Source organism: Triticum urartu, chromosome 2A (assembly GCF_056163025.1).
Source record: "Triticum urartu cultivar PI428250 chromosome 2A, HENAU_Tu73, whole genome shotgun sequence".
NCBI lineage: Eukaryota > Viridiplantae > Streptophyta > Magnoliopsida > Poales > Poaceae > Triticum > Triticum urartu.
The window spans coordinates 144,805,876-144,832,686 of record NC_141874.1 but is presented as its reverse complement, the minus strand read 5'-3'; the positions used below and the strand labels follow the sequence as shown (position 1 = coordinate 144,832,686).

General features: G+C 48.0%; 5 protein-coding genes across 7 annotated transcripts; all 5 read right to left on the bottom strand.

The window, feature by feature from the left end:
• Positions 1 to 2,944: 2,944 nt before the first annotated feature.
• On the bottom strand, positions 2,945 to 4,160 carry LOC125536419 (uncharacterized). Its single transcript, XM_048699636.2, has one exon. The coding sequence runs from the start codon at positions 4,158 to 4,160 to the stop codon at positions 3,243 to 3,245; it is 918 nt and encodes a 305-aa protein (XP_048555593.2). The 3' UTR covers positions 2,945 to 3,242.
• A 7,848-nt stretch (positions 4,161 to 12,008) lies between these two features.
• LOC125536420 (uncharacterized) lies at positions 12,009 to 13,019 on the bottom strand. Of its 2 annotated transcripts, XM_087543484.1 has the most exons (2): positions 12,678 to 13,015; positions 12,009 to 12,560 (listed from the first exon to the last, which is right to left on the bottom strand). In XM_087543484.1, exons 1-2 carry the CDS (start codon positions 12,954 to 12,956, stop codon positions 12,132 to 12,134), a joined length of 708 nt encoding a protein of 235 aa, XP_087399610.1. In that variant the 5' UTR covers positions 12,957 to 13,015; the 3' UTR covers positions 12,009 to 12,131. The 2 variants fall into 2 exon arrangements, with proteins under 2 accessions (XP_087399610.1, XP_048555594.2); XM_048699637.2 differs by having other exon boundaries at positions 12,009 to 13,019.
• Positions 13,020 to 17,847: 4,828 nt separating this feature from the next.
• Positions 17,848 to 18,898, bottom strand: LOC125536421 (uncharacterized). The gene has a single exon (XM_048699638.2). It carries the CDS (start codon positions 18,843 to 18,845, stop codon positions 18,147 to 18,149), a length of 699 nt encoding a protein of 232 aa, XP_048555595.2. The 5' UTR covers positions 18,846 to 18,898; the 3' UTR covers positions 17,848 to 18,146.
• Positions 18,899 to 20,517: 1,619 nt separating this feature from the next.
• On the bottom strand, positions 20,518 to 23,279 carry LOC125536422 (uncharacterized). Of its 2 annotated transcripts, XM_048699639.2 has the most exons (8): positions 22,969 to 23,277; positions 22,749 to 22,869; positions 22,609 to 22,664; positions 22,475 to 22,522; positions 22,284 to 22,381; positions 21,461 to 21,530; positions 21,275 to 21,385; positions 20,518 to 20,781 (listed from the first exon to the last, which is right to left on the bottom strand). In XM_048699639.2, exons 1-8 carry the CDS (start codon positions 23,056 to 23,058, stop codon positions 20,731 to 20,733), a joined length of 645 nt encoding a protein of 214 aa, XP_048555596.2. In that variant the 5' UTR covers positions 23,059 to 23,277; the 3' UTR covers positions 20,518 to 20,730. The 2 variants fall into 2 exon arrangements, with proteins under 2 accessions (XP_048555596.2, XP_087399609.1); XM_087543483.1 differs by having other exon boundaries at positions 22,284 to 22,522; positions 22,969 to 23,279.
• A 1,952-nt stretch (positions 23,280 to 25,231) lies between these two features.
• On the bottom strand, positions 25,232 to 26,314 carry LOC125541288 (uncharacterized). Its single transcript, XM_048704735.2, has one exon. The coding sequence runs from the start codon at positions 26,257 to 26,259 to the stop codon at positions 25,426 to 25,428; it is 834 nt and encodes a 277-aa protein (XP_048560692.2). The 5' UTR covers positions 26,260 to 26,314; the 3' UTR covers positions 25,232 to 25,425.
• Between the last annotated feature and the right edge of the window lie 497 nt (positions 26,315 to 26,811).

Genomic DNA, 26,811 nt, shown 5'->3' with positions numbered 1-26,811 from the left:
AACGTAAACGAATCGACATTTCTGGCAAAACATAGGCCACTCGGAAAAATATGACATGTCCAAAATGTGACATGTTCCAAATATGACATGTCCACTGCAAATTTACATATAACAGGAAAAATTGCTTTAACTAAAAAAATAACAACAATTGCTTTAACTAAAAAATACCTACAATTCTGTTAACTACACCTAAAACAACTAAAACACCTAAAATTCTGTTAACTACACCTAAAACAACTAAAACACCTAAATTCTATTAACTACACCTAATTAAAAACCTAGCTAAATTTCTGTCCTAACTTTAAAACCTAGCTAAATTTAAAAACCTAGGGTTCATACGAATTAACTAGGGTTCATACCTAATTATTCTAATAACCTACATTTTTTCAACTACATAGGATTCAAAATAACTACTCTAATAACTATAACTAGCTAGGTGGGAGGGAGGAGGAGGAATGAGATGGAGGAGTACCTCTCGGTACGGTGGAGGAGGGCCGGCGCGGGAGGAGAGCCGGCGCGGGGGCCGGGGCGGCCGGCGGGGGAGGAGGCCGACGCGGGGGCGGGCGGCCGACGAGGAGGAGGGCCGGCGTGGGCGAGGGCGGCCGAAGCAGCAGGGAGGAGGGCCGGCCAGGGGGACGGCAGCGTGCGGGTCAACGGCGGCGCGTGGGGGATTGAGAGGGAGGAGTGTGGAGAGTGTGAGTGAGCTTTAGTGAGAGATGAGGCAGGCCAGGCCGGGGGCGCGCGGGGGGAGGGGGAGTGGGCTTAACAACAGCGCGGGCAATGGGCCAGCGCTACTGCTAAGCCCACTAGCTGTAGCGCTGGCGCAAAACACACGCTACAGCTAAGTGGCCTGCCCTTTGGCCCCGGCGGCCCGCTAAACAGCAGCGCGGCCCGCGCCAACCAGCGTTGCTACTACTCACTAGCAGTAGCGCCCGTTCTGGCCGGCGCTACTGGTAAATACCAGTAGCGTGTGTGCCCAAACAGGCGCTACTGCTAAAATTCTATGTATAAGCATTTTCCTAGTAGTGGTGGGATACCCGTGGTGACAATGGGGTATTCTATTGATCCACTTGATGTATGTTTTGGTGATCAACTTGCGGGTTCCGCCCATGAACCTATGCATAGGGGTTGGCACACGTTTTTGTCTTGACTCTCCGGTACGAACTTTGGGGCACTCTTTGAAGTTCTTTGTGTTGGTTGAATAGATGAATCTGAGATTGTGTGATGCATATCGTATAATCATACCCACGGATACTTGAGGTGACATTGTAGTATCTAGGTGACATTAGGGTTTTGGTTTATTTGTGTCTTAAGGTGTTATTTTTGTATGAACTCTATGATAGATTGAACGGAAAGAATAGTTTCATGTTATTTTACTACGGACTCTTGAATAGATCGATCAGAAAGGATAACTTTGATGTTGTTTCGTACCCTACCATAATCTCTTTGTTTGTTCTCCGCTATTAGTGACTTTGCAATGACTCTTTGTTGCATGTTTATGGATAGTTATATGATCCAATTATGTTATTATTGTTGAGAGAACTTGCACTAGTGAAAGTATGAACCCTAGGCCTTGTTTCAACGCATTGCAATACTGTTTAGGCTCACTTTTATCATTAGTTACCTTGCTGTTTTTATATTTTCAGATTACAAAAACTATTATCTACTATCCATATTTCACTTGTATCACCATGTCTTCGCCGAACTAGTGCACCTATACAATTTACCATTGTATTGGGTGTATTGGGGACACAAGAGACTCTTTGTTATTTGGTTGCAGGCTTGTTTGAGAGAGACCATCTTCATCCTACGCCTCCTACGGATTGATAAATCTTAGGTCATTCACTTGAGGGAAATTTGCTACTGTTCTACAAACCTCTGCACTTGGAGGCCCAACAACGTCTACAAGAAGAAGGTTGTGTAGTAGACATCTAGACCTGGACTCCCTATTCTAGCACATGCATGCTCCCTTGGGAGTTTTTCTGTGGCTTTGACTTACCGCGCGCTATGCCATAGGCCAACAACTGAGTGGGCCGCGCCCCTCTGGAAGGCACCTTTCCCTATGAAGATCAAGATTTTCGTGTGGAAACTATTAAGGAATCGCCTCCCATCGGGACGGAGGTGCTCAAGCGGCATGGCCCGGGTAATGAGTTATGCCCCCTGTGTGGGGTTCCGGAAATAGGGACCCACATCCTCTTCACTTGGACGGCGGCTCAATCGCTTTGGAACTTTGTCCGGGAGGCCCTCGGGCATGATTGGAAGCTTCAAATCTTGCCAGCTTCCTCCAGGCCAGAGCGACGCATGCTAGAAGGAACCGACGCCTCTTCTAGCTAGTTTTTGTTGCGATATCTTGGACGCTTTAGACGACGCGTAATAAGATGGTGATTGAGCGGGTCTTTCTGCAACGGGACTCTGACTCTTTCTTCAATTTTCTTACGTTCTTGCAACATTGGACCCGTTGGCTAGGCAACGGGACCGGGGCCATCTGGGACAGATGCTGGATGCACTACATGACTCGGCACATCGTCTAGGCTCCCGGGCAGCTCTCTGATGTTATGGCCACTTGGTGGTCTTTTTCCTGCTTTTCTCTTCTGTTTTATTTGGGCTTGCTTGTGTTGTGGCCCGAACAGACTTTTATGTCAGTGAGTTGCTACTCCATGTACGGACTAGTTGGTTGCTTTATCTATAAAGTGGGGCGAAAGGCTATTTAAAAAAAAAACTATCTTAAACCGGCGCTAGATTTTTGGTTAGAGCGTTGTTATATCTTATTATGCTTCTGATCAAATCTGGGCTTCTTTCAGGCCTTCTCTATTAAGTAATACTACAACAGACAAAAAATAATTGTTAGCTCGAGAAAGAAATTTGTCCAGAGCGCATAATGTAGCCAGAACATAAGAACTCTCTCTAGTGATGCACAAATCCAAAACACAAATAGGATCCAATATAAAAACTCCGAAGACCAAAACATATTTATCCATGTACATATCATATACATCATGCATACACACGTAAAGGGACGTAGGCAACAGATTGAGCAGTTGCACCATGGAACACCACTCAGACATAATGCTGTCGTCAGGAACTGAAGCGCCGAACATGTACAACACACACACACATGTATAGTAGTACTTACATACTCTAACAATCACACACACAGGAACACACGCGTCGCGTGCGCACACATGTATAGTATATAGTGTAATACTTAGATAATGGGCACTATGCGGATGTAGCTAGTCCGATCATGGCTTGGCCTCAGGATCCGGAAAGTGGAATTCAGGCTTTGGGGGCAGCTCAGCTTTGGGGAACGGTGGCATTTCGTGCTTCGGGACCTCTGGCACAGCAAGGTGCGGTAACTCGGGCTCTTTCGGCACCTCAGGGTGCGACACATGGGGCTCCTTTGGCACCTCTGGCACGGCATGGTGTGGCATTTCAGGCTTCGGCAACTCTTGCATGGCAGGGTGCGGCAACTCGTGCTCCTTTGGTACCTCTGGCATGACAGGGTGTGGCGCTTTTGGTTCCTTTGTCACCTCTGGCACGACGGGGTGTGGCACTTCTGGCTCCTTTGGCACCTCCGGCACGATAGGGTGCGGCAGTTCGTGTTCCTTTGGCACCTCCGGTACGACAGGGTGTGGCACTTCGGGCTCCTTTGGCACCTCGGGCACAGCCGGATGCGGTAGTTCGGGCTCCGGGAGCTCGGGCATAACAGGGTGTGGCGGCAGCTCGTGCTTTGGCATCTCCGGCACCACGGGGTGTGGCACTTCAGGCTCCTTTGGCGTCTCCGGCACCACGGGGTGTGGCACTTCGGGCACGAGAGGGTGAGGTAGTTCAGGCTTCGGTAGCTCGGGCATGGCAGGGTGTGGCGGGAGTTGGGGCTTTGGCAGCTCCGGGACGATCGGACGTGGTGGATACTCCTTCTTGGGCACGGCCTCCTTGAGGTACCGTGCTGCGCTGCTCATGGAGCTGCATGAGAGCAGCAGCGCCACGAGGAAGACAAGGGAGGCCATGTTGTTCTTTTGCAGCATGGGAGATCGATGCTGTGTGCTTCTAGTGTGTATCAATGTGCGAGGCAACTTCTTGCTGTGATGGCTGGGAGATAGAAGAAGGCTGGTATTTATAGTCCAAAATGCTGCACCTACATATGGCGGGCATACATGCATGATTGCATGCATGTTTGCGGTAGAGACTATAGTAGTGATCTGGCTGAACTTGGGTGCCTTGGTGGCCTGGTAGGTCACCTGCATCTCGGTGGTTGTTTACTCGCTTCAGCTTTGTGTGTGATCGATCTCTGCCTATCCATCTCTAGTTATGTGTGGTTAGATTAGTTTGGAATGTTGAGGGGACATGTGTGATTACATGATATGGCATTTCTAGCCCTAATTTTTGACCCGAACCTGCAGGGAGTATTTTTTATAGATTCTGTAACAATCGTGGTAATATGTACATGAAAGAGAAAACAAAACTAATGTACAACAATAACACATGGAACTGCTAAATCAGACTATCTGACGGACTGAAACCAATCAACATTTCAAGCTCTCTAATTGTCTGTTGACTGCCCTCTACAAAAAAAGGAAACTGAACATCTACAGCCGAGCACCCCAAAACGGTTTTAAACGCTCAGACAGACGGTCCAATCACTGACCGGTCATGAAAATTCGACCCCGACGGGTGCCTCAAACGAGCCTTAAATGTCCAGACTAACCGGCACCTCTCATATCCAGCCCAAATATGAAGCGGATATGGGGGCGTTCGGGTGCGTCCGCCACATCGGATTGACGATGAGGTATCACGCGAAAACAATCCAAAACCCGGCGCTCCCAAGCTCGTTTCGTCCATCGGACGGATGGCTCGCGTGGCGACGCTCCAGCCGGCCGCGTGGTGCCTAGCCCCGCTATTTAAGCCGATCGTCGGCACCAAAACCCTATCTGTCCACATTTTCCCCCTCCTGTCCGCTGCCACCGCCACTTTCCACTCCCCGTCCACCACCACTAGTAGCCATGCCACCACGCCGCCGGATAAGGAGCTACCCATATCTAACGCCAGAGCGTTAGCTGCAGCTCCTTGAGCAGATCCAGGCAAGGCGCGAAGACTAGATCCCGCGGGGCTACCTCCGGATGAAGTGGATCCAGACGAGGACTTGGAGGAGGGGGGGATGAGGTTGAGGAGGAGCCGGAGGAGGATGTGGGGGGACTTTGGGGACACGGATTTGCAGACGGAGCAGGAGGCCATCTTCGATTCCCTCTACTTAGAGTCGGATGCGGAGGCCAGATGCCGCTGTCGGCGGGAGATGGAGGCGGAGCACACTGCGGAGTAGGAGGAGAAGACCCTCGCCTACATGGAGGAGGTCGAGAAGGAGGAGGAGCCAGAGCCCTCCTGCGCGCCTGTCCACCCGGCGCCCAGTACCGGCGTTGTGGACGACTTCGACGACTAATCATAGCTATGGTGTCGTAGTACGTATGTTTATTTTGCATGATTTGTATGGATCTGCGAGGTGTAATATGAGATCCTCGAATGCAGAGGAACAGATTTAAGACGTGGCTGGTCAAATTCGATTGTAGATGCTCTAAGATTCTACCAGAACCTGTCGTCCAAATGTAGTCATATCGATGCATCCCAAACTGCTTTCATGCCGGACAGAAACATCCTAAAAGGGATGGTGGTCCTTCATGAAATGCTCCATCAAATTCACAGGAAAAAGTTAGATGGAGTTGTTTTTAAGGTGAATTTTGAGAAAGCGTACGATAAAGTCAAATGGCCATTCCTTCAACAGGCCTTGCGTATGAAAGATTTTGATGAAGCCTGGCGACGCCAGGTAGAATCGTTCACGCAAAAAGGGAGTGTTGGAATTAAAGTGAATGACGACATAGGTCATTATTTCCAGACACATAAGGGCCTGAGACAAGGGGATCCGATGTCTCCTATCCTGTTCAACATTGTAGTTGATATGTTGGCAATTTTGATAGGGAGGGCTAAGGAGGCTGGTCAGGTGGGTGGCTTGATACCTCATCTAGTTGATGGAGGTGTGTCCATCCTTCAGTACGCCGATGATACGATCATCTTTATGGAACATGACTTGGCCAAAGCGAGAAATATGAAGCTGGTGTTATGCTTATTTGAATAATTGACCAGGTTAAAAGATTAACTTTCACAAAAGCGAATTGTTCTGCTTTGGTAGAGCCAATGACGAACAAGAGGCATATAGGCAATTGTTTGGGTGCGAATTGGGGACTTTAACTTTTACGTACTTAGGTATACCAATCCACCATCGTAAGCTGACAAACAGAGAATGGAAGTGCATCGAGGACCGCTTTGAAAAGAAACTGAGTTGCTGGAAGGGCAAGCTCATGTCATACGGAGGCCGATTAATTCTGATTAACTCGGTTCTCACGAGTATGTCTGTGTTTCTTTTGTCGTTCTTTGAAGTCCCAGTTGGAGTTAGGAAAAGACTGGACTTCTATCGATCATGATTTTTCTGGCAGAGCGATGAATTAAAAAGAAAATACGACTCGCCAAATGGGATATCATCTGTCGACCGAAAGACTAAGGGGGTCTTGGTATTGAGAATCTTGAGGTCAAGAACAGATGTCTTCTTAGCAAGTGGCTGCGGAAGTTATCGATTGAGACTGATGCCATTTGGGCGCAGATCCTTTGTAGCAAGTATCTTCACTTCAAAACTTTGTCACGGGTGACAGCAAGGCCGACTGACTCACCCTTTTGCAAAGGGCTTATGAAAGTCAAATTAACCTTGTTCAATAGGACAAAGTTTATTATTGGCAACGGTGCCAATACGCGATTCTGGGAGGATACTTGGCTCGGAGAGACCCCCCTTGCCGTTCAATACATGTCTCTGTATCGTATTGTTCAATGACGTGAGGCGTTCCTTGCAACGGTACTTCAATCCAATCCCCTTAATATTCAGTTCAGAAGGACGCTAGTTGGCAACCGTTGGGAAGAATGGCTCCATCTAGTAAGTAAACTGATGAAGGTTCAGCTATCTCAACAACCCGATAAATTACTCTGGAAGCTTACTAGGTCTGGAGAGTTTAGAGTTAAATGAATGTATGTGATGTTATCAACTCAAGCTCGATTCCTAGTTCCAAACATGTTTGGGCTGTCAAAGTTCCTTTGAAAATCAAAGTATTTATGTGGTTTGTCCATAAACAAGTAATATTAACCAAGGACAATTTGGCAAAGCATAATTGGACAGGACCTACTAGGTGTAGTTTCTGTGATCGGGATGAAACCATCAAACACTTTTTTCTTGATTGCCCGTTAGCCAAAGACCTATGGCGGACAGTCCATATTGCATTTAATATTACTCCACCGAGTTCTGTTAACACGTTATTTGGAACGTGGCTTAACAGGATAGAGCCCGTAACAGCGAGATATATTCGCGTAGGAGTTTGTGCTTTATTGTGGGTAGTCTGGACTGCAGAAATGATTTGGTTTTTAACAAAACAACAAATATTCATTTTTTGCAGGTTATCTTCCGAGCCACTGCGTTGATCCGTATGTGATCGCTACTTACTCCGACGGAGATCAGAGAGCGTTTGGTTACTGGATCTATCCGCTGGGAGATGGTAGCACGGGATATTTTCAACCGGTTTGGATGGGGGTCATGTAATAGGATAGGCAATTAGTTTACCCGTCTCTCTTATGCCAGCCGGTTGTGCCTTTTTATGGCCAGTTTTTTTTTGTTGCCCTTTTGACTCTTTGTGAGCCCTTTTTTTCGTTTTGAGACTCTAAAACCTTGTTAAACCTATTTTTTTTAATAAGATGGCCGTATGCATCGTTCTGATGCAGAGGCCAGGGAATCCCCTTTTCGAGAAAAAAAACTCATATCGATGCAGGCTACTCAACCTACAGCGAACCTGAAGGCAAGTGCTCTTTGGATGATTCGGTAACTGGTCGGTCGGTTCGACAGCTCAGTTGCACCTATCTGGTCGACCCCGGCTGATCTCCTCCTGAAGACGCCATACATCAGTCAGAGTTGGCTGTTTGGTGACACGGATTGGGCTTGCACGCGTTCGCGTAGGAGCTTCCGTCGCCGCACCGCGGTGTCAGGTCACTGGCGCACCAAAAATGCTACACCCAGGAAAAGTTCCTTACTGCACCAGTTGCGCGCTTCTGGTTCTGGGGGTCAATTGCCGATGATCGGCAGTTCAACTGCAGCTAGCTGCTCCCGGTAGCAGGTTCCTGTCGTTTTCGCTACCCTTGTACTGCGCTAGACGATCGGTTGCGTGCGATTCGGCGAGGCTACCTGATCGATCCGGTTCATCTCCTGATCGAAACAGGCCGGGCACCCGTCAGGGCTGATGGATGAGTCGCGCACGCGCTCGCGTAGGAGCGTCGCCTCGTGCGCGCCGTACCATGCAGGTCACCGGCCGGCACGCGGTTCACGTAGACGCCGTACCGGCGCCAGCGCACGGTGGCTCTTGTCAGCGACACCGGCCGGCGCAGAGACAGTGAAAGAAGTTGAGCAGAAAACGACTTCAGGGTATATTACAGTAGATGGGAATACTGAGGCCAGATGGATGGACTATTTTTCTTTATATCACATCATGAGCAGACTAATTGAGCTGGTTGGTGGACGTACGCAACGCCATCTCGTGTCCTCGTGTTTATGGTACGATGATGCAGTGAGTGATATCTGACGAAGTATATTTGACTTCGCTACGTAGTTCCGAATCGAGTTGAAAGTGACCATTCCATGACGCCCTCCTTTTCATGTTGGCGTGACCATTCCTTAAGCAACTTAAGCTAGCTAACTATTCAAGTTCCAGCTAGCAATATGATAGCTACGTAACAAAAGGATTATATGTTCATGGTGCATTCTCATTTTGTCATATATTACTTATGGGGCCCCTTTTACTCCCCATACAACAATAAGGATTTCCCTGAATGTTTTCGTACAGTTTATGCAATAGAAATAAAAATGGAAATAGTCAAAGATGGTCACTAACTTCATTAACAGATCTTATTGTTTAGACACCAATTAGAGTATTTTTGTTCATCAATTTGGTGAAATATATTTTCTACACTCTCCCGTTCCAAAATATTTGAAGTTCTAAATGTGTCCAAGTTTAGAGAAAAATATATTAACATCTACAAAACCAAACTAAATTCATTAGATTCATCACAAAGTATATTTTCATTTCATAAATATTTGATATTAATCTAGACAGTAACACACTTTTTCTATATACTTGGTCAAATTTGAATAGCTTGACTTAGGACAAACCTAGACCTTCAAGTATTTCGGAATGGAGGCAGTAGTATCTGTAATGGGGATTTTGATTTTTATTATGCTGAAATAACTATATGGTGGCATACAAATCCTATTCTTTTGTTCTTTTGACGAAATTAAAACTTGTGTTACACCCAATATTTCTCGCCTCAACTAATATCATCTGGAGGGTGAAAAGTGTCTTCGCGATTCGCATAAACCTGGACTAAAAAAACAAAATAAACAACCAATTGATTTTGTACTACGGCTAAATTAACAGTGCACCCCTTCAAGTATTTGTATGAACTTCTTAAATATTGTTCCAACGTCAACAAACATAAACAACTTCTTTTAAAAAGTACGAATAGCAAATATATAGGTGATATTTATGGACATATCTATAGAAAGCTTTTACAACTTTGGCTTTTTATATTATTTTAAGTGCTTTTAGGAAGAAACTTATATGTAGATTTGATACTATTTTAAGTATTTTTAGTAGGAAAACCTTGAAAAATCATATATGTAGATATGCCGAAAAGTATTTGAGTGTTATCGCTATACTATAGTAGAAATTTTTGGTTAAAGTCGCATCTTGTAGACTGTCAATGTCCTAAAGCATCATTTATGTGTGACCTCAAGGGAGTAATTTGTTTAATACTCCCTCTATAAACTTTTATAGGACATTTTTTAACAATGGTCTAGAAAAAGTAGGCCAGACCTGCAACACATGCTAATGCTACTTCGCTTCTCAGCCAAAAAAAACTATCATAAACCGTTGCTAGCTTTTGGTTGGAGACTTTTTTTTTCAACAAGTGGTTCCAGAATGTTATCGTATTATGCTTCCAATCAAACCTTGGTTTCCAGGCCTTCTCTACGAATAAAAAGACAAAAGCAAGGTAATTGTCCAGTAAAAGAAATTTGTTCGAAGCACATAATGTAGCCAAAACATAACTCTTTAGTCATGCACATATGTAAATTCAAACACAACTCCAATATTAAAACTCTAAACATGAAACATATTTATTCATGTGTAGATATCATATATATATATACATCATGCATACAGGCAAAGTGGAGTAGGGAATATGTTGAGAAGCTAAACCATGCAACACCACTCAGACGTAACGCTCCCGTCGGAAATTAGAGCGCAGGCTCTAAGGGCATCTCTAGCCGCGCCCCCAACAGGCCCCCCCAAGCGATTTTGCCGTGCCGGCGCCAAAAAAAGGTCCAGTCGCGTCCCCAGAAGCCCGTTTTTCGCCAGCTCGGGTCAAAACTGGTGCCGGCGGACCCAAGCCGAACCCGGGGCCCTGGGGGGCGCTTGGGAGCCGGCACAAGCGAAAAAGGCGCGTGGGCCCGCCCTGGCGGCGACCCGAGGGCCTTTTCCCGCCGCTTCTTGACGCTTTTCCCTCGCATCTCTTCCGCTTGCTCGCCTTCCTCCCGCCATTCCCATCCTTTCTCCCGCCAAACCCCCTCCAGCTCGCCTTCCAGTCGCCGCCATGCCGCCGAAGAAGTACGCCATGCCGCGCGCGGCGGCAACCACGACTGGCACCGTGGCCCAGCCGAAGCAGAGGAAGCCGAGGGCGCCGCCATCGAAGCCACCGGGCATGTCGAACGCCGAGTGGAGGGTGGAAGTTCAGCGACGCGACGCAGTCACCACCGACTCTGGGCGCGTCAGAGGGGCGGCCGGACGGCCACAAATTGGCAAAGAAGGGGAAAAACGCCGACGCGGCAACCGCGCGAGTGCAGGAGTCCATCGAGCATTGCCTCGCCGACGCCCAGGCCCGGGCCGTCCTACGTGAAGAGAAGACTGAGGCGCGGTGGTCGTCGCTGATGAAGAACAGCGCCATCAAGCTCGACCTGCTCCGGACGAACGTCGCCGCGAAGAAGAGGAACACCGACATAGCTTTTCTGATGGGCGGGGTGGACATGCTCCAGAGCAACGACGAGCAGCTCAGGGCGTGGTACATGGCGGAGCGCGGCCTCATCCTGAACCAGATGCAGACGGCAACGCCGACGACGCCGACGACGCAAGCTCCCGTGCCCACGACCACACGGACGCCAAGCTCGAACGACGCCTCTACATCGCCGCCCAGCAGTTCCGAAGCCGCGCCGACACAACCCAGCACCGAAGCAGCTCTGACACCGCCGAGCCCGCGCACGCCGACTCCGCCAACGCCTGGAGCCGACCCCGCCGAGTGAATCATTGCGCACGCGAACTTGCGGCGTGCGGCGCTCTATTTTTTGTAACGCCAGACTACATCCGATCACCGGAATTGTGGCGTCTTTTGAGAGCGGGAACGACCAAGTTTAAATTTCCCGCATCCTGGGGTCGGCGCTTGGGGGCGTGACTGGGAGCTAGGTCGCCCCCAGGGGCCAAACTAGCGCCGGCATGCCCCCAGGCCGCTCTATTTAGGCGCCCTGGGGGGCCGAACGGCTGGAGATGCCCTAACAACATGTACAACACAAACATGCAAATAAGGGAAAACTTTGTTTTTGCCACTCTAGTTTTTGCCATCTTTGCTTAAGCCACTCTAGAATTTGACATTTCACTTTTGCCACTCTTAGAGACAATATATCACTTTTGTCATTCCGTGGCAAAAGCAAAAAATTTAGAGTGGCAATTGTGATACATGTCAAAAGCTAAGAGTGGCAAAAGTGAAATGAAAAATTATCGTTTTTGCCAGGAAATGGCATTTGTGATGTATTGTCAAAAGCTAAAAGTGGCAAAAGTGAGATGTCAAATTCTAGAGTAGCATAAGCAAAGTTGGCAAAAACTAGAGTGGCAAAAATAAAGTTTTCCCTGCAAATAAGTCTATAACAATCTCTCTCTTTCACACACACATGTATAGTCTATAGTTTTAATACTTAGATAACGGGCACTACGCGGATGTAGCTAGTCCTATCATGGCTTGGCCGCTGGCTCCGGAAAGTGGAACTTGGGCTTCGGAGGCAGCTCGGCTTTGGGGAACGGCGGCATTTCGTGCTTCGGGACCTCTGGCACAACAGGGTGCGGTAACTCGGGCTCTTTCGGCACCTCAGGCACGGCATGGTGTGGCATTTCAGGCTTTGGCAACTCTGGCATCGCAGGGTGCGGCAGCTCGTGCTCCTTTGGCACCTCTGGCACGACGGGGTGTGGCGCTTCAGGCTTCTTTGGCACCTCCGGCACGACAGGGTGTGGCAGATCGTGCTCCTTTGGCACCTCCGGAACGATTGAGTGTGGCGCTTGAGTCTCCTTTGGCACCGCAGGCACAATCGGATGCGGCAGTTCGGGCTTCGGGATCTCGGGCATAGCAGGGTGCGGTGGCAGGTCGTGCTTTGGCACCTCCGGCACCTTGGGATGTGGCACTTCCTTTGGCGTCTCCGGGACAGCCGGATGCGGCAGTTCAGGCTTCAGGAGCTCGGGCATAGCAGGGTGCGGTGGCAGCTCGTGCTTTGGCACCTCCGGCACCATGGGGTGTGACATTTCAGGCTCCTTTGGCGTCTCCGGCACCATGGGGTGTGGCACTTCGGGCACTAGAGGGTGCGGTGGTTCAGGCTTCGGCAGCTCGGGCACGGCAGGGTGCGGCGAGAGTTCGGGCTTTGGTAGCTCTGGGACGATCGGATGTGGTGGATACTGCTTCTTAGGCACAGCCTCCTCTAGGTGCCGTGCTGCACTGCTCATGGAGCTGCATGAGAGCAGCAGCGCCAGAAGGAAGACAAGGGAGGCCATGGTATTCTTGCACAGCATGGTTGAGGCCGTACGTGTGTGCTTCTGGTTCTTGGTGTGATGGCTGGGAGATAGAAGAAGGCCGGTATTTATAGCCAAAATGCTACACCCTACATGCAGCCGGGCGGGTATACATGCATGCATATGTTTGCGGTAGACACTTGTAGCGTTCTGACTCAATTTTGGTGCCTTGCTGGCCTGCAGGTAGGTCACCTGCATCTCGGTGGTTGTTTACTCACTTCTCTGCCTATCCATCTCTAGTTATGTGTAGTTAAATTAGTTTGGAATATTGAGGAGACATGAGTGATGACATGATATGGTCGGTGATACATTTCAAGCTCTAATTGTTTGTTTACTTTGCTCTAAAAATAGTCTCTAAGATTGTACCAGAACCTGCTGTCCAAATGTAGCATATGAATACATGCTACTCAGCCTACGCACCGAGATATCCTATGCTACGGCGAACATGAACGCAAGTGTTTTTCTAAACGAGTACGCAAGTGTTTTCTGGACGATTCGGTAATTGGTCGCTCGGTTCAGCAGCGCAGCTGCACCTATCTCGTCGACCTGGCTGATCTCCTGAAGAGGCCATACATTAGTCACTAGTCAGAGTTGGCCGTTTGGTGATGGATTGAGCGCGCACGCGCTCGCGTAGGAGCGTCCGTCGCCGTACCGCGGTGTCAGGTCACTCTGGCGCACGGTCGACCTGGTACGGCAGGTGTTAGGTCACCACTCACCAGCGAACGGCTGTGGTCAGGAAACGTCCCCGTGCCCTTATTTTGACATGTTTATTGTGGTGGTTGTGCTTGATTAGGGTTAGCTAGCTCCACGTCACTGAGCTCGAGATCGCATGCTATCATGTGGATGTGGGATGTGTCTTTCGGCAAGGCGGTTGCTTTGTTGCAGGTTGAGCAGAAAACGACTTGCGGGTATATTAGTTGGGAACATTGAGTGCAGATTAGAATACCTTCTCTCTTTTTTATCTAATGAGCAGACTGCAGGTCAAGGACAAGCTGCTGAGATACACAGTAGTGTGATGAACTATATTTACCAGTATTTGAGTTGCTGACAGCGCTCACCACGCTGTGTGATGAACTATATTTGACTTCGCTAGTTCCGGATCGAGTTGAAAATGACCATTCCACCATCCTTTTCATGTTGGCGTGACCATTCTTCAAGCAACTTAAAGCTACCTAACTCCTTAGGTACCAAAGCCACACGCACACAAATATCTTCAGGTACTTCATTGTATTTCGGATCTATTTTTTATCATAAATTTAAGTTGTATGTAGCAAAAATAGTACTCCATCCGTCCCATAATATAAGAGCGTTTTTGACACTCCATTCAAAACTACTTCCAAATACAAATCTAGCAATACACATTTTATAACATAGTATTACTTGATACCGTGAATGCATGGCACTTTACCGAAAAAGGTTTTCGCCCCGCTTTATATTATAAAGCAAATGCCCAAGCCAAACATCCAACAAGGTTCAAACACACACACACACACAGGTCTAGCACAGACAAGCAGTCAAAGGGTTAATGCTGAGGGCACAGCTCAACAAGCCCTGAAGAAACAAAAAAAGAACGCACGCGTGGGGTGCGGCATAGCATCTAGTCGGGCTCGGGGGGGGGGGGGGGGGGCGGAGGGAGCGGAAGCCCATCGATCGAAGGTCGGCGAGGAGGTTGCTGATGACGTCCCGGTCCTGGGGGCGGCTAAGCGGCCGCCAGAGCTGCAAATATCCACACATTTTAAAGATGGCGTCAGTAGCACGTCGAAGAGGCATCTTCTGTATGACAAGCTTATTGCGTACGGTCCAAAGCGTCCAGGCAAGGAACCCGACGCAAAGCCATCTAATATGCCTGTAGCGAGGGGGGAGGCCTGAATCTCCGCAAGCAGGTTAGGGAAGTTGGTGTTGCACCACTGGCCCCCAACCGTCTCACGGAAACAGGACCAAAGGGACTGTGCCATGGAGCACGAGAAGAAGATGTAGTTGGCATCCTCCACCGTGCCGCACATGGGGCACATCCCATCCCCAGGTCCATTACGCTTAAGGACCTCTACGCCGGACGGGAGGCGGCCTCGGATCCATTGCCACAGGAAGATCCTGATCTTCAGGGGCAGGCGGATGTCCCAGATCAAACTGAAGGGCTCGGGGGCCGTCGAGGGGGCGATGGCCGCGTAGAGGGATTTGGTGGAGAAGCAGCCGGAAGGTTCCAGATGCCAAGAGATGGCGTCCGGGGTGTCGGCGACGTCCATAGGGAGGAGGGTGATGTCCTGGAGGAGGACATCCCAAGCGGCTACTTCAGGGGGGGCAAAGGGGCGGCGGAAAGCGAGGCGCCCTAGGTCAATAAGGGCCGTCTCGACAGAGACCCGAGGGTCAACAGCAATGGCGAAGAGCTCCGGAAAACGCGCGGCCAGGGGGGTGTCGCCAAGCCACCTATCAAACCAGAACAGGGTCGAGGACCCAGTACCAACCAAAATGGATGTGCCAATGCGAAGCACGGGCAGCAGCTGGACGATGGCCTGCCAAAACTGGGAGCCGCCTGAGCGCTGACAAAATGCGAGAGGCTGTCCACGAAGGTACTTGTTCTGGATGATAGTGATCCAAAGTCCTCTATCGCCATTGGCAATGCGCCAGAGCCAACAGGTCAAGACGGCAATGTTCATGCGTCGGGAGGACAAGATCCCAAGACCGCCCTGGTCCTTGGGTTTGCAGATATCTGGCCAGCTGACCATGTGGTACTTCTGCTTATCCCCCTCCCCATCCCAGAAGAATCTGGATTGGTATTTGGCGATCTCCTGATGAAGGGTTTCATGGAGGCTATAGAAGCTCATGAGGAACCATAGAAGGCTGGCAAGCGAAGAATTGATAAGGATCACGCGAGCAGTCTGCGACAACCAGCGCCCTTTCCAGGGCTCAACGCGATGTTGCATACGGGTCACCGTGGGGCGAAGATCGGCCACGGTGAGGCGCGAATCACTAATGGGGCCCCAGGTAAGTCGTGGGAAAAGAACTCAACCGACAATTTAGTCGGTCAGCAATAGCTTGTGCTTCCTCCAAGGGGTATCCGAGAACCATCACTTCGCTCTTATCGAAGTTGATGGTTAGGCCCGACATTTGTTGGAAGCACAGGAGGAGGAACTTCAGGTTAGCAATATCTAGAGCGGAGCCCTCCATCATTATTATGGTATCATCCGCATATTGAAGGAGGGAGACCCCTCCCCCTCCGACTAGGTGGGGGACGATGTCGCGATATGGCCAGCGTCCTTGGCCTTATCCAGGATGGATGCTAGGGCATCGACCACCATGTTGAACAAGAACGGCGAGAAAGGGTCACCCTGACGGACCCCACAGAGGATGGGGGAGTAGGGCCCAATGTCACCGCTGATGTTCACTGCGGTCCGGCCACAGGAGACAAGCTGCATGACGCGAGTCACCCAACGGTCGTCGAAACCCTTACAAAACAACACTTTCCGCAAGAAGGGCCAGTGGACCGTGTCGTATGCTTTGTGGAAGTAGCTTTAGAAAGACTGCGTGATGGCGTTTTAGAAGACAAGCTGCATGGCGCTTTAGGAAAAGTACGTTAACCGAAGCTACGTAACAAAAGGACTATATGTTATTAACTCTTTCTCGTTTTGTTATACATTACTTTCGGCGTCACGTTTACTCCCCATATAACAACAAGAATATCTCTCGCAAAAATAAGTAAGTTATAATTTATGCAAAATAAACAATTGGAAATAACAGTCACTAACTTCATTGGCACACCTTGTTGTTTAGACCCCAATTGGAACATTTTCGTTAATCAAATGGGTGAAAAACTATACTTTGTAAGTACCTTTAATGAATATATTTTTATTTTTATTATGCTGGGATATAACAACATAATGCTGCGTGTATTTTTTTAGTTGTTGCAACAAAGGTTATAAAGATCTGTAGATGTCAGATAGGTTAAATCTATTGCCCACGAAAAAGATCTCCTTCTTTTGTTCGTTGAATGAAATTTAAACTTGCTTACCATCCAATATTTCTCACCTCCTTATTTGTTTTGGAACGTGAAAATGTTTCCACCATTCACATCAACTTTGGCTAAGAAAAACCACCCGGCATGAAAGGTGAGCTATATAAAAAAACTTTGGCTAAGAAAAAGGAAAAAAAACGGCCTATTTTGTATAGAAAAATAGGCATCCGCCTTCGAGTTTTTGCATGAACATCTGGGAAAAAAAATACCCGTAAAAAACTTATTTGTAAAAATAAAATCACCCATAGTATATGGGTGATGTTTTCGACTTATGTCTAGAAATTTATTAAAACTCTGACTGTTGATATCGTTTTAAATAATTATATAGAAACTTCCAAAATCATATGTGTAGATTTGTCAAAAAGTATTTTGAAAATATCTTTTTTTAAGGAAGTTGCTCTGTGGATTTCAAAGGCAAAAAATTGTAGAATGACCAGGCTTATTAAGGAAACCAGACCGAAAACCAAAAAAAGGGTAAACAACACCGCTAGGCGTTGACCAAGCTAGACCACCAGCATCAACGTGACCGTAGCCCGAGGAGTAGTGAGCAGAATCTTCGGAAAACGCCTCCAATAAGGAAAATAACGTCGCCGTCACCAACATTGACCCCCGTTGAAAACCAAGCTTTCGCCCTGAACTGCTCATAACCATCCAACCAAACTTTGGGGAAGAGTCCGTTAACACAAAAAAGCCAAGCTTTCGAGCTCGTTTTGGACTGTCAATTAATGTCCAAAGACATGAAGGGAATAGTTTGTTTAAGACTTAAAAACTAGACGCAAAAAACAAACAATTTTATTGTCTGAAGCGCATAATGTAGCAAAAACATAAGAAGTCTTTACTCTTTAGTGATGGACATAAGTAAATCGGAACACAACTGTAATCTGAAACTCCAAACACAAATATATTTATTCATGTGCATATCATATACATCGTGCATTTACATAAAAGGAACAGATTGAGCAGTTGCACCATGCAATACCACTCAGACATAACGCTCTCGTCAGGAACTAGAGTGCGGGCTCTAACGGCATGTACAACACATACACGTGTAACACACACACACACACACACACACACACACACACACACACACACACACACACACACACACACACACACATGTATATTATATAGTTTAATAATACTTAGATAATGGGTACTGTGGGGATGAGCTAGTCCGATCATGGCTTGGTCTCTGGCTTTGGAAAATGGAACTCGGGCTTCGGGGGCAGCTCAGCTTTGGGGAACGGCGGCATTTCGTGCTTCGGGACCTCTGGCACAATAGGGTGCGGTAACTCGGGCTCCTTCAGCGCCTCTGGCACGGCATGGTGTGGCATTTCAGGCTTCGGCAACTCTGGTATGGCAGGGTGCGGCAGCTCGTGCTCCTTTGGCACCTCCGGCACGATGGGGTGCGGCAGTTCGTGCTCCTTTGGCACTTCAGGCTCCTTAGCCACCTCGGGCACATGCGGCACTTCAGGCTTCGGGAGCTTGGGCACAGCAGGGTGCGGAGGTAGTTCGTTCTTTGGCACCTCGGGCACCACGGGATGTGGCACTTCGGGCTCCTTTGCTACCTCAGGCACAACTGGATGCGGCACTTCAGGCTTCGGGAGCTCGGGCACAGCAGGGTGCGGCGGTAGTTCATGCTTTGGCACGTCGGGCACCATGGGGTGTGGCACTTCGGGCACGAGAGTGTGCGGTGGCTCAGGCTTGGGCAGCTCGGGCACGGCGGGGTGCGGCGGGAGTTCGGGCTTTGGCAGCTCCGGGACGATCGGATGTGGTGGATACTCCTTCTTGGGCACGGCCTCCTCTAGGTGCCGTGCTGCGCTGCTCATGGAGCTGCATGAGAGCAGCAGCGCCACGAGGAAGACAAGGGAGGCCATGGTGTTCTTGTCTATGTGTATCGATCAGAGAGAGGCAAGTTCTTGCTGTGATGTCTTGGAGATAGGAGAAGGCTGATATTTATAGCGCTCCAAAAGCCAAATGGACATGCATGCATGCATCCATGCATGTAACTTTCAGTGGACAGTAGTTGCCTGGCTGAAACTTTTGGTGGGTTCGCTGGCAGATCACCTGCATTTCGGTGGTTGTTTACTTACTTCTGTTTTGTGTCTAGCTAGTCATGTGTGGTTAACTTGGTTTGGAAGAGACGTGAGTGTACCAGATATGGTGGTGATACATTTCAATCTCTAACCTGAACAGATATCGCTACACAGCGAACCTGAACGCAACTGTTTTGGGGATGATGATTCGGCGATTGGTCGGTTCGGCTTCGGCAGCTCAGCTGCAACTATCCGGCATTCCGGCTGATCTCCTGAAGACGCCACACATCAGTCAGAGTTGGTGGATTACGCGCGCACGCGGTCGCGTAGGCGCGCCCGTCCGTCGCCTCATACCGCGGTGTCGGGTCACTGGCGCACGGTGGCCGTGGTACGGCGGGCGTTAGGTCACCGCTAACCAGCAAACGGCTGATGCAAGTTAATTTCAGGGGCTATGGTCAGGAAGCAGCCCCGTGGCCTTGTTTTGAGATGCTGCAAATGGAAGCAAGCCTGGACGCTTCTGACCCTTTTTCTGGCATCTGTGGGGGTTGTGGTTGATTGGCGCTCCACGTCGCCGGGACTGGAAATTAGGGACATTATATGTCACAATCGTGTGTAGTACTCCCTCTGTAAAAAAATATAAGACATTTTAAGTCACTACTTTAGTGACCTAAAACGTCTTATATTTGTTTACGGAGGAAGTACATACTTAAAGAAAAAAAACCACAGATGAAAAACACAGACAAGGACTGCAGATTAGTAGCGTTACCCATGAGATCTCCGTCACCCATGTACAAATTATGCTCTCGTTGTAACGCACATTTAATTACCTAGTTCTAACAATAACGATTGATTACTCCTGCTATGAACAGGCTCATATTTTATATTTCTTTCAGTATCGTGTGATGGTCAGTCCAAGTTCATACGTGTGGCACTTAACATTTGGTGTATGTTGATGAACTGACAGCTATGATTAAAAAAATTGACATAACTAGTTGCGCATGAAAATATTCCATAATTAGTTTTGTAATTATGTATTTTTTTAGTGATTATAGAACTAATAATTGCACAAAACTTTTATTGGAGACTCTATGCATATCTAAAACATCCTGTATTTTAAAACAATGAGAGCAAGCAAGAGAGAAAATAACTACTCTCCCCGTTCCAAATTACATGGTGTATCTTAAAAGAAGTTCAAATGTATCAATGTGACAGAGTAGTTAAGATGAGTAGTAATAGAGGGAGTATAAAAATACTAGGTATGTGAATTGGTCCTGTTTAATCCTGTTTAAGCCGATTTAATAAAGTTTTTTTCCAGGGAAAATGAACTATCAAGCTAACTAAAACCAACTACACACCCTAAACGAGACTTGCAGTCACCGTTTATTTGCCAATTACATCCCTAGTATAAACCTTGGACATGAGTAGTAACAGAGATGGCATGGATCAGAATTAATTATACGGAGGGTCTGCATTGACAGCTGAAGGGTGTAAATATCTATCTTGAGGTTGGTACTAAAGAAATAAGAAATTCATTCATTTTCCATCACAGCTTCATGCTTCTTCATCAACATACACCAGTCATTTAACTAATACAACATCCACTAAAGACAGGATGCGAAAAAGAAGTGCAAAATCGTAATCTCATCTTCACTAAAATAGACCAGCCATGTTAACTCAGCAGTTCCATCACTCCCACTGGATAAAGATCCATCTGCTTTCTGTATAGCTAATCCTCATCAAACTTGATCTTCTTAGCTGAAGGCTGAACGCTCCCGATCTGCATAACCAAGAAAGCATTAGCAACCAGGGAAATATTTTGTCATTACCTCACACAGAATAGGATCAGAAAAAATGGTAGAAAGGAAAAGCTAATGTAGTGATCAATTATGAACAGTTTATTCGTTACAACTTATCTCCAGAGAGTAACTGCCACATACGGCATGAAACGAAAAACAATAGAAGCACAGCTCAAAATATGGTTAAGCAAAGCCTGGGACGATCGTTGGTGCTAATACATAAATTATTTCAGTATAAGCAAATGTAGATAAGAATAAACAACCAGTACTATAAATATATCAAGGGCCTGCACAGTAACACATAGCAAATTTGGCTCTAGAACACTACAATTGCATGCCTTTTGCTCCAGGTCAACAAAAAGTTGAAATTGGCCTAATATAATTACAATTCTGTGGCAAATTGCTGAGCTAGTTCAGATCTGATGAAGTAAGATAAATTTAGTAAATCAATGAACAGCATCAAGTGTTACTTACAAGGGCTGGACACTCGTAATCGATACCAGCAGCCTTGATTCTTTTGCGACACTTCTCATCCCGCTTTACAATTCCTTCAAGCATCCTCTGGTGCTCTTCTACTGTTCTATCCTGGTAACACAAAACAGCATATATTAATCTACAGCATAAATTTTTGCATTCCAGCTGTAGTTAGCAACAGATTACCTTACTAAGCCTCTTCCGTTCAATTGCTACCTGGTCAACTGGAACAAATCCCTTCCGCACACCTTTCCATCTAGAAGCGATACACGATACGGACATTTTAGATCATAAGAATTATGTTCTCATTTTAATCAAAACGCAAAAAACAGTAACTATGTTCAGCTATATGTCACAAAGCACAGGGAAAGAAAACTGTAGTGCTGTAAGAGTTACTGCAACCTCCATATAAAGTACACAAAAAGAACAAGGATTCAAGAATAAATACAGGCACACAAATGAAATGTAACACAAGAAGCTTGCAAGTTCTTGCAAGAGATTACCATCAATGCTTCAGTGCTGCACTTATCGATGCAGTGGCATATATACCAATTCATATTAATGTCACAAATCCTTGACTTCATAATTTAGTTTTGGCATTCACATGTCACTCATTATGCCTATTGGATATATTTCTAACATGACTTACAGTTTGCAAAAAGCAATCAGCAAATATTAACACCTATCTTCGTTACCCCAATGAGCTCGCATCATTACTTCCTTTCTATTTGCAAAAATGAACAGGCATAAAACGAGCTGTGCAATGCAGTGGAAACAAATAGGCTGGTAATATTAAGCAAGTGTCTGTAGCCTGTTGGGAGGGTATATCACTGTAAACAGTATTCCATGACAGAGAAACAGAAAGTAGACAGCATTTGCCCAAGAATATACAATATTGACCTCATTTAGTGGTAATTAACATGTAGTCCTAAGCAGAAGATGAAGGCTATGTTTCCGTTATCAAAAAGCAAAAATAAACAGAATTAAGCAGCAGAGTTGCAGTGATTACAATTTGGCATGAACTTTCTCCAGTGGGACAGGCACAATTTGCAGAGTGTGCTCAAACAAGAGGTAGTTATTCATCTCATCAGCTACAATCTTGGCCACCTGATATACCAAGAACATGGGAGGAACTTGTAAGCAGACAACAAACATGCAGTGTGCCCTGATAATCTGATATATCCCAACGAGCGTGCTTACCTCAGGGTTCTCAAACTCAATGAATCCATAATGCTTGGACTTTCCTGTCTAAACATACCACCAAACAGCAAGTTAGATGATCACAGAAAACAGCACACAAATCATCAGATACCTAGTAAGGCAAAATACCATACCTTGCGATTCCGGGCAATCCTGACCCTCTTAACAGCCCCGAACTGCTGAAAGAAACCTGCAGAATCAACCAAACCAACAAAGACGGCATCAGAACCAGACCCCTCCTGCACTTCTCTAATCTATACTGAGAGAAACGGACCTTGCATCTGGTCCTCGTAGAAGCCGTGGGGGATGTGGCCGATGTAGAGGACGGTGGCCGTGTTCTCCGGCTCCTCGGCCTGCTTCTTCTCCCGGATCCTCTGCTCTTTTCCCTCCAGCGGCTGCGCCAATCACAACACAGCGTCAGGGACAGCGACCAAAAAGCGTGTGTCTTTTCTCTCTTGGGTTCGATTTGGTTCGAAGGGGAGCAAAGCACGCACCAGGAAATCCTTGCCCTCGCCGGTCCGGGGGCCGGCCGAGCGCCGCGAGAGCACCCGCCTCTGGTTCCTCTTCTTGTCCCTCAATCCCATCTCGCTCAAGCCTCGATGTGGGTTCTATACGAGACCTGGCTGCGGCGTGGATGGGTGGAGGTGGGGGACGGAATCAGGGCCGCTTGCTCTGGCCGTGGACGACGACGGCGACGATTCGAGCGGAGGACGGGGAGCAGGGAGCGCTGGGAGCGCGCGACTGCTGGCGGCTAGGTACGTAGCGCAGGGATGGGGAACTGAGGGAAGGGAGGCTGTGTTTACTCTGGTGGGCTGGGCTAAAACCAAAGGGAATAGCAGCTGGGCAGAGCTGATGTTTTTTTTTTCAACTCAAAAAAAAAAGAGGTGATGACTTCTTTCAACTCAAAAAAAAGAGGTGATGACTTCTTTTTCTTTTTTCAACAAAAGTGATCGCTGCGCTTGTCTTTTTTCCGCCAGAGGAAAGAAAACACGACCTAGTCCGGCGGCTCCCCTTCGCCGGCGGCCTCGGTCGTCGGTGGTGAGGGGGAGTCGCCGGATCCACGCGTGTGGATCGTTTTTCTTTCGTAGATTAGGATTTTAGTCCGTTCATCGTTTTGGCTTCGGCGGCGGCGATGACGGCATTGAATAAAGTTTCTTCGGATCCTGCTCCAACGAGGCGATCGGTCCTATGGTTGGGGATGGATTTGGAAATCAGTTTGTTCAAGCAAAGATGGCGTGGCGGTGGCGACATCCTTGTGGTGGACATGTGTCCTTGGGTTCCGCCGTTGCGACGACGTTTGCTCTGGCGCCGGCGCGGAGCGTGGGAGGTAGTCCAGGAGCGGATGCAGATTGTGGTCTGCATCGGCGGCATCAGGAAGATGGTGGATCATGTGCCGGGTTCGCGGTTTGTGGATGGCAGGTGTGGTTTTCTCCTTCGGCGTTCTAGTCGTGCGGGGGTGCCAGATCTGGAGTTTGATGGCATGTCCGGGATGTTGCCCCGATCTGATTCGTTCAACGGTAATGCTTTTGCCTTTGGTGAGCCACATTGGAGGTCCGCAAAGCTGCATATCAGCGATGGAGCTGCTACGAGCTCGGGTGTAAAGGTGATCCGTCATTTTTTTCCTTTGGTGGCTGCTGTGGTGGTTCCAGAGGCAGGTGACGAGCATTGGTGTCAAGTTCAGAGGTTTCTGCAATCTTGATTGTAATTTTACTTCTTGGTTGTTGTTCCTTTGTGCAAAGGCTAGCTTTCTGCTATCTTTTTAGTTTTGCCAAGTCGGTTACGTGACTTGTATTATGATATTTATGATATAAATGAGACACGTATTACCATGCGAAAAAAAGTGACTGCTTGTCTATTCATGTTTCGGGCTACAATTTTACCAAGTCTCAGTCGACTAAGACTTCGTTATGTCTCAGTTGATGCTATATGCCTTTGATCTTGCATGGAGATTCGTATAATTTTTTTTCCGTTTTTTCTTTTTCTTCTTATATAGACAGAGTCTTCGTTAAGTCTCAGTCGACTAAGATCTAGCCACACCCTTCGGGCTATCCTGATGTCAGAAGAAAAAACCTCAATTTTTTTGAAATAATTCGGGGTTTCATTTATCCGCGGGAAAAATAATAATTTGGGTTTCTAAACTTGATAACCGATACTATACGGGCTTCGCAAGACAACTGTTATATTTTTCTTTTAGAAATATGGTACAAACGTAGATGCTCGCACACACATGGTATTCCTATGAGCATCTTAAAAGACTGAGGGCCTCTTTGATTTGTAGGATTCTAAAAGCCTGGGAATAGAAAAATCATAGGGTTAGAATGTCATTCCCATCTCAATTCTACTGGGTTTTGACTTCTTTGATTGCATCATAGAAAAAAGAAAAAGATCCAATGTGAAGCAGTACCTTTAGAAAAAAAACTCTATAGGATATAATCCTATGGATCAAACATTCAACATAGAAAAACTTCTTAAGGATTCTAAACCTCCAAAAAGCATATGAAAATCCGTCGAATCAAGGAGCAACTGAGCCGATAGAATCTTGATATTGACGAAGTCGTCGTAGATGCTTCATGGTTGATGGGCATGCCATACTATTGAATAACATCGTCGAAAAGTCTGAAATAAATTTAGAATATGTGACTACGCTCAGTTCGCAACAACTGTTACATTAGTATGTTTGTAGTAAAGGCATGACGGTTTTACACGTGATGACAGTTTACAATTAGTAAAGGCATGACAATCTGAGAGACGACCGACTATACACACACACGAAATCCACTTTATTAGTATATATGTATGCATACAATCTCAAACACTCCCAATAGCTCAGCAGGTACGTGGTACAAACAAATCACGGATGTCAGGCATGCCACGGTAGCTCATCATGGACACAGGACTCAAACTGTCAAACATATCGAGGACCATGCATGGATTCGTCGGTGGTTGAGTGATCATGGTTTTGGTTCCGCGGGATTCGGCAGCGGCGGCTGCGCCGTCGGTGGAAGCTCACCGGTAGGGAGCGGCGGCAGGTCTGGCTTCGGTGGCAGCTCGACGTCCGGCTTTGGTGGAAGGTCACCGGTCGGAAATGGCGGCAGCTCCGGCTTCGGGGGCTCCTCTGCCTTGGGTGGCAGCTCGACGTCCGGCTTCGGTGGAAGCTCACCGGTCGGAAGTGGCGGCAGCTCTGGCTTCGGTGGGTCGTCTGTCTTGGGCAGCAGCTCGGGCTCCGGCTTGGGCGGAAGCTCGCCTGTAGGAAGAGGCGGCGAAACCGGCTTTGGTGGGATCTCACCTGTTGGCAGCGGCGGCGGCAGCTCCGGCTTCGGTGGAAGGTCACCCTTGGGCACGGGTGGCACCTCTGGCTTCGGTTCCACGTCAGGTTTGGGCACCTCCGGCACCGTCGGTGGCACCTCGGGTTTGGGCAACGGCGGCAGCTCCGGCTTGGGCTGCTCGTCAGGCGTGGGCAGCTGCGGCTTCGGCAGCACGTCTGGTGCGGGCAACGGCGGCGTTGGCAACACGTCCGGTGTGGGCAACGGCGGCAGGTCTGGCTTGGGCTGCTCCTCAGGTGTGGGCAGCGGTGGCAGCCCCGGCTTCGGCAGCACCTCCGGTGCGGGCAACGGCGGCGGCACGTCTGGCTTGGGCAGAGGCGCCGGGACATTAGGCGGCACCGGTGGGTACTCGGCCTCCGCCAGGTGCCGCGCCGCGTTGCCGACGCCGCCGCGGGAGAGCAGCAGCACGCCGAGGAGGAGCACCGCAAGAGACGACGACATGCTGGCGATCCCGGAAGCCATGGCTGACTTCACTGAACTAATCAAGAACAATGTGCGTTCTCCTTGCTGGGGTGAAGAGAAACGAAGGTGAGGGCTAGGCATTTATAGGAGGCGTTCGGCGTTCGTTCATCGCACGGAGTCGATCGTAAATTCGTAATGCGTTACACTCAAGTGCAGTACGTTAGTTGGCAGAGAAGACGGATCACCTGCGTTGCGTTTCTTCCTCCTGGCACGCACTTAATCCGTGGTACGTTTCGTACTCGCCCCGTGCGACGCTGGAGAATCGGGCCAGCCGGGCCGATCGACCGGATCGGTTGCCGCGGTTACACTAGTGCGACGTTGCTAGCGAAACACGCCTGCTACGCGTTACTGTCACACATACATACATTATCTGCATACGGGATTTTTTTTGCGAAGACAAAGAGTTTTACATAATAGATGCAGAGTTACAGCTAGCTGTCAAAAACTCAGCGATACAAGATGGGCAATGCTGTAGCCAACAAGCCGTGCTACACTCTATTCTATCATAGTTCGCCAGGCGATCTGCTATTCTGTTTTGAGCTCTAGAAATTT

What these genes read in the sequence shown, in the direction of transcription:
- LOC125536421 (XM_048699638.2), bottom strand. Translation starts at nt 18,845, where the DNA reads ATGGCCTCCCTTGTCTTCCTCGTGGCGCTGCTGCTCTCATGCAGCTCC.
- LOC125536419 (XM_048699636.2), bottom strand. Translation starts at nt 4,160, where the DNA reads ATGCATGTATGCCCGCCATATGTAGGTGCAGCATTTTGGACTATAAAT.
- LOC125536420 (XM_048699637.2), bottom strand. Translation starts at nt 12,956, where the DNA reads ATGCTGTGCAAGAATACCATGGCCTCCCTTGTCTTCCTTCTGGCGCTG.
- LOC125541288 (XM_048704735.2), bottom strand. Translation starts at nt 26,259, where the DNA reads ATGGCTTCCGGGATCGCCAGCATGTCGTCGTCTCTTGCGGTGCTCCTC.
- LOC125536422 (XM_087543483.1), bottom strand. Translation starts at nt 23,058, where the DNA reads ATGGGATTGAGGGACAAGAAGAGGAACCAGAGGCGGGTGCTCTCGCGG. An exon ending in CTACGAGGACCAGATGCAAG is followed by an intron (nt 22,665 to 22,748) that starts GTCCGTTTCTCT and finishes TTGATTCTGCAG; the next exon opens with GTTTCTTTCAGCAGTTCGGG. An exon ending in GAGAAAGTTCATGCCAAATT is followed by an intron (nt 21,531 to 22,283) that starts GTAATCACTGCA and finishes TATCGCTTCTAG; the next exon opens with ATGGAAAGGTGTGCGGAAGG.